Here is a 6,000-nt window from a genome sequence, read left to right on the forward strand (position 1 = left end):
AAAAAGTTACTGAGCAATTTGGGGCATAAATACAAAAGTGATGTTCCAAGTAGCTTCTATTTTAATAATGATTGCACAACTATTTCTTGCACAGTCTTTTAGCAATTTTGATTTTCATTTTGTTCAATAGTTATACCCAGGGAACAAATAGTCATAGAATAATAACACAGGCATTGATTTCCTTGCATTCCTATACAATGAGAAGATTCAATAACATCTTCCACTTTTGCTCTGGTAATTAAAGAAAGCTATAGATCTTAACAGGTCAAAATATTTAATTTCACAGAATACATCATATAAAATCTTGAATTAGAATACTTTTACAATAAGTACAAACTATCAAATGTCTTCACTGACTTTTAGTAAAGGCAAGGAAAATCTAAAGGGCAGCCCTGAATAGGTCATTAATTGCTTCAGAATGTTATACTTTGCAAATTTTCTATTCTTAATTCAGCACACTTTTGCATAATGAGATGGGATTTTCTAAAACTGAAGGACCATAAATCTCAGCAGACATACTGGTATCCTTTCAATAACTCTGCATTTTAATGAGATGGAAATCTGCCAAGCATTGTAGCTGTGGGCTGGGAAATGTTAGAAAATGCCAGAATGCATTATTCACTGCATCAAGAAACTGATGACTAAATATTCTGTTCACTCCTTTCTGGTGACCAACAATGGGAGACTATGTCCATATATTTTCAAGGGAACACTTCATAAATAACAATAATGTGAACTAACCTATTAAAGGATAAAAAGAATTATATTTGCATCAAGTCTAATTTTCATAGCCTAATGGACAAAGAACCCTTGATTTAAAAATAAGACTTCGTGGAAATCATGCTAACTTTTTTTTTGGTTACTATAATAAATTATTTCATATCATTGTAATTTAAAAAGATAATTCATCAATATTTCAAAGATCCATGATTTCATTATTGTTGATATTGTCTCCACTGAAACATTCAAGCAGACTTCCATGTCTTAGTAGACAATCTTTATGAATTGCTATGACAAATTTAGCTTTAGGTGAAAGGCTGTCTTTTGCTGCTCCCTCTAAAATAAACTATTGCTAGCCTTTTTTTTTTTCAGTTTTTGCAAGGCAATGGGGTTAAATGATTTGCCCAGCATCATCCTGCTAGGTAATTATTAAGTGTCTAAGACCAAATTTGAATTCAGGTCCTCCTGACTCTAGGGCCAGTACTGTATCCACTGCACCACCTAGCTGCTCCTGTGGTAGCCCTTTAAGAGCATGCACACAATTCATAACCGGAACTATACTGGAGCACTTCACTGCCTGGGAAAATTTAAACTCTATTGAAATACCCCAGGATCACCCTATATGAAAAGTTGAAGTATTGAAGTAAGACTTTATTAAAAACACATAATAAAGTTCTTTTATATGCTAGTTTTACAATAAAATCACTAATTGTTTAATAATTCTTTGGCCAACAATTGAATATTTTTTTAAAAAAATTAATGTATCCAATTTCCCTTGTAAAGTTCAGTATATAAACAAAACAATAGTAACAAGTATCTTTAAAGGAAAAAATACATTTCATTCAATACTAAATGTTATCCCATAAATATATATTTTTCATCACATTGAATTTAATCAAAGAAGCATTTTTCAAGAACCCAGTGTGTATTCAACATTTGGAAATTAAACCTCTCTTAAGTCACAAGGTGGGATTACTTCTAAATGAGTCATTTTAGTCTTTTAGCACAATATTATCCACAAACCGGAGCAAAGTACATCACAATTCAAAGAGAATCTTCTTCAACCTAAACTCTATATTGGATCTCCAATTTGCCAATGTCATATGCCTTTTGATAAACATATTTTCCCCTACTTTATGCCTTATCTGATGATAATGATCAGCAGATCACTGAATAGAAAAACAAAATATGTTTTGGCTTTAAGTAATTGTCAACTCTTGCTTAAATTGTGTTTTTTTTCTGATTTCAAATTCAGAATTTAAGTGAAGGTTGAAGGGGGAAAAATGAAATGAGGTACATGAAGTCCTATGGACATTAATCTATACAAAAACACAAACTACAAAACTCCATTTAGTAAACTGTCAGAAGAGTTAAAAGACTGGCTTGTCAAGCAACGATTGTGTAGTTAAGGTTGTGATCAGAATATTAAGAATCAAAAAAAAAAAAAATCCAAGAGGGACAAGAGACAAGGACAGTCCCGAATTTGACATAAGGATTGTTTTAGATAAGAGGTAAGAATAAAAGGGAAACATAATTCAGGCTGATGTTATGAAGCTCTCCATTTCCCCCTATTTTCTTACCTTCTCTTTTCCTGAGCAGATCCAGGAGCTTTTAAGTTCAATACTACATTCTCTTTGATCATTAGTACTCACTGTAAAAACTATATTAATCTTAGATTTTTATACATTACATTATATCCCTGACTTTTTAGTAACTATAAGTATGTTGATGAACCAGTCATTTAAAGTTTCCTGGACTGTTTTTTCTAAGCTGCAAAATGAGGGATGCTGTGAAAGTAGACTAAAAGGTCAATGAGGACCCATCAATTTATAAAACATCTAATCCAGGGATTCTTTCTACCAGTAAAGGAGAATGAAGCATTTCCAAAGTCCTATAATCAGAGCTTTTTGTATAAAGTCTTAAAGGCAAGAAGCTTGCCTTTCCTTGCAAGAATTCCAATTATAGCTATTACAGAGATCCTATTACTTCCTAAAGATCTATTTTTCCTGGAAGACCTCCTGGTGTGTGAGTAAGTTTATCACGCACAAAGCACAAACTGAAATCTTTCCAGAAAAAAACCCAATTTCACTCTAAAGAAACCATAAAGCATATATCTGCCTAGCGTCTGGCTCAACACTAACAAAACCACAATTAGAATCTTAATAGAATATTGTTATAGGCTCAGTTTTATTTTACCAAGAAAATTGAGGATATCCCCTACAAACTCCCTTTTCTTCCAAATTCTTCCTCTAAGAACCTTTCAATATTAATTCCATCCTTTCCTTCCTAATTGGAGCAGCTGGTAACACAGTAAATAGAGAACTAGATTTGGAATCAAGAAAGTCTGAGTTCAAATTGTTCTCAGATCTTTACTTATTATAAGATCCCAGACAAGTCACTTAACTTCTGCCTTCCTCAGTTATCTCAGCTGTGAAATGAGGTGAAAAACAGCATCCATACCTCATGGTTGTTGATAAGATCAAATGAGATGATATTTGTAAAAAGAACTTAGCACAGTTCTTTTCTACTTCTTTCTCTAGGCTAGAAGAAAGTCAAACTCTTCCAGGATATCAGTGATTCTGCTCCACCCCTGGAAAAGGTTAGCCCTATCAATCCTTTCATTTCAATTTCTTACCTTTAAGTTCTATGCATTGATTCCTTCTCTCCTGCCTAACAATACCCCCAGACCTCTCCCAATCCTTAAGAAATGTCCTGTGTCACTATTCTTTTCACTGCCAAACTCTCTGGAAAAACTATGCATAAGGCCTCCCTTTCCTCATAGCCTATTCTCTTTCAATTATCCCCTTTGTAATCTGACTTTCCACATCAATATTCAAATTAAATCATTCTTTAAAACATTACAAAAGATCTCTTAATTGTTAAATCCAAAGACTTTTTGCTCAGTCCTCATCCTTGTTGACTTGTCTGTAACTTTTCTTAACTTTTTTTTTTTTGCAAGGCAATGGAGTTGAGTGACTTGCACAGCTAGGTAATTTTAAGTGTCTGAGGCCGAATTTGAACTCAGGGCCTCCTGACTCCAGGGCCGGTGCTCTATCCACTGCACCACCTAGCTGCCTCTTGTCTGTAACTTTTGGCAAAGTACTCCTTCATTTATATTTTCTTTTTAATGGTTTTCACTATATGGCTCTTTGCTGACATTGATGCTATTGGCTATGTGGTGATATGCTTGACCATTGCTTTGAAGACACTTATGCTGACCATCATTCACATTTATCATGTTTTAGAAATATATACTCAAAGGTTCTATCTCTTTCTATATTTTTTCTTGATACTCTCATCAGTTGCCATGGATTCAAGCATTTTCTCTAAGCAAAAGGCCTCTAAATCAATAAGCATTAATTAAGTAAAGAAAAATATGAAATAATTCCTCCTCAAAAGTTTCTGAAGAATCCTCTCCATAGCAACCAAATGGTGCTTGAAGAACTCGGTTGAGAAAGATCCTACTATCACCCAGAGCAACATAAACCTCTCTTGAGCCTCTATTTTTAGAAAGTTTTTTCTCCCCTTACATCCAATTTAAACTTGTCCCTGAATAATTTTCATTTGTTTTCCTTTATTTATATTGGCCTATATTATATCTGCAAATTAAAATTTTGTTGAATCAAATTTATACTTATGATAGAAATAGTCTCAAATATAGAAATCATAGTCATATTTACAAAATTTCACAAATCAAACTACTCTTTAATCCATAGTTATTGCTCATGTATTTAGTAACCAACACTTCTTTAAATACTCAAGGTTTATGCTTCCAATGCATTAAATAAATAGTGGTTCTAATGAAAAAAATATTCATTCATATTTTCCCAATAAAAATCCTTTATCAATCTAATAATTACCCGTTCCATCATCCACATTCTCAACTTCCATCACTTCAGTATTGATTCTGCCACGAAAAAGATATCGGTGCCCATCTGTGGAGGCCTTGCTATTCTTTAACCGCCTAAAAAAGGAAAAACAATACTTTATGAACACATTAGTGTGTAAAATATTGAAATTAAAGGTTAAGTGAAGGACTATAGATAAACCCTTTTTTTTCAGAACCTAAGCATTTTTATCAGTAAAATGGGGATAAAAATTCATGCACTACCTTTCTCACAAGTTGGTTGTGCTAATGGGAAATGTGAGTTAATATTATTTTTATTATTTAAACTGCTACATTTTTTAACTAAATATTTTGATTTGCATTTAGCTTTAACAAGAAAAGAAACAATTGACTAGACTACTGAAGAAGACAAGAAACTATTCAGTCTTACTAGATTTTTTTGGCCTGAAATAAAAATCTGATTTCATTAAAACGCATGGGGCAACTAGGTGGCGTAGTGGATAGAGCATGGGCCCTGGAGTCAGGAGGACCTCAGACACTTAATAATTACCTAGCTGTGTAGCCTTGGACAAGTCACTTAACACCATTTCCTTGTTAAAATAAAACAACCCCCCCCCTTGCAATGATAATTCTTATTTAGATAATATGATCAAAATAAGGCCACAAAAATGAATTGTAAACAGTTCATTTTCAAAGACCTTCAGATTACATCCTTCCTCAAATCTATTCTAACACTGCTACTGAACTCCATGGTGAACCTACTGGCAACATTATCAAAAATTTTTCCAATTTCAGTCTTAAAACTTTAAGATTCTCTTGAACTAAAAGTACTATAGAATTTTAGTACACTACATCAAACGTGTCCATTCTAGGAATGATGCTGTTACAATATTTGGTTTCATGAAAAACTATACAACAATGTCTTGTTTTCCTTTTCTTCATCATGAACTCTAAGATGGAATAAAACTGCTGCCTCACAATGTCCTAATGAATTCTACTTTAGTAATCAATTTCTCCTTATTAGTCAAGACCTAGTCCAGAATTAGAGTTCACTTTTTTTTACTTTCTCTACCTCCTAAAAATTAAAATTACAATTAAAGTAAATTAAGAATTTTTCAGTGGTTCTGATTTTGATAGTGAGTGAATTCTAGTAAATGTATGAACAGCTTAAAACTTCCATTACTATTATTATCTCTTAATTATAAGCTAGATGTATAACATTTATCACTTATTTCTTTCTTTTATTCTAGTGGTACACACAATATATTTCCACTAGAGCAGTGCTTCGATTTCTCCCTCCACTGATCACCACCTATATGTTCTCTTCTAATCATCTATAATCTAGTTCCTGGATCTTTAGTGTAGCTTTTCATTTTTTATTTTTTGAGGAATGATCACAGGGTGGAGTCAATGCCTCTTTGTAAGCAGAAATT

At 32.9% G+C, this 6,000-nt stretch overlaps 1 protein-coding gene across 1 annotated transcript in view; it reads right to left on the reverse strand.

Annotated features, from left to right (window-relative positions):
• PREX2 (phosphatidylinositol-3,4,5-trisphosphate dependent Rac exchange factor 2) overlaps positions 1-6,000 on the reverse strand; it is a 401,699-nt gene that overhangs the window by 250,318 nt on the left and 145,381 nt on the right. The window contains exon 7 of the mRNA XM_074202053.1: positions 4,581-4,785. Within this exon, the coding sequence (XP_074058154.1) occupies positions 4,581-4,785 (205 nt within the window). The remainder of the gene's footprint in view (positions 1-4,580; positions 4,786-6,000) is intronic.

This window comes from Macrotis lagotis, chromosome X (genome assembly GCF_037893015.1).
Source record: "Macrotis lagotis isolate mMagLag1 chromosome X, bilby.v1.9.chrom.fasta, whole genome shotgun sequence".
NCBI classification, from domain to species: Eukaryota; Metazoa; Chordata; class Mammalia; order Peramelemorphia; family Peramelidae; genus Macrotis; species Macrotis lagotis.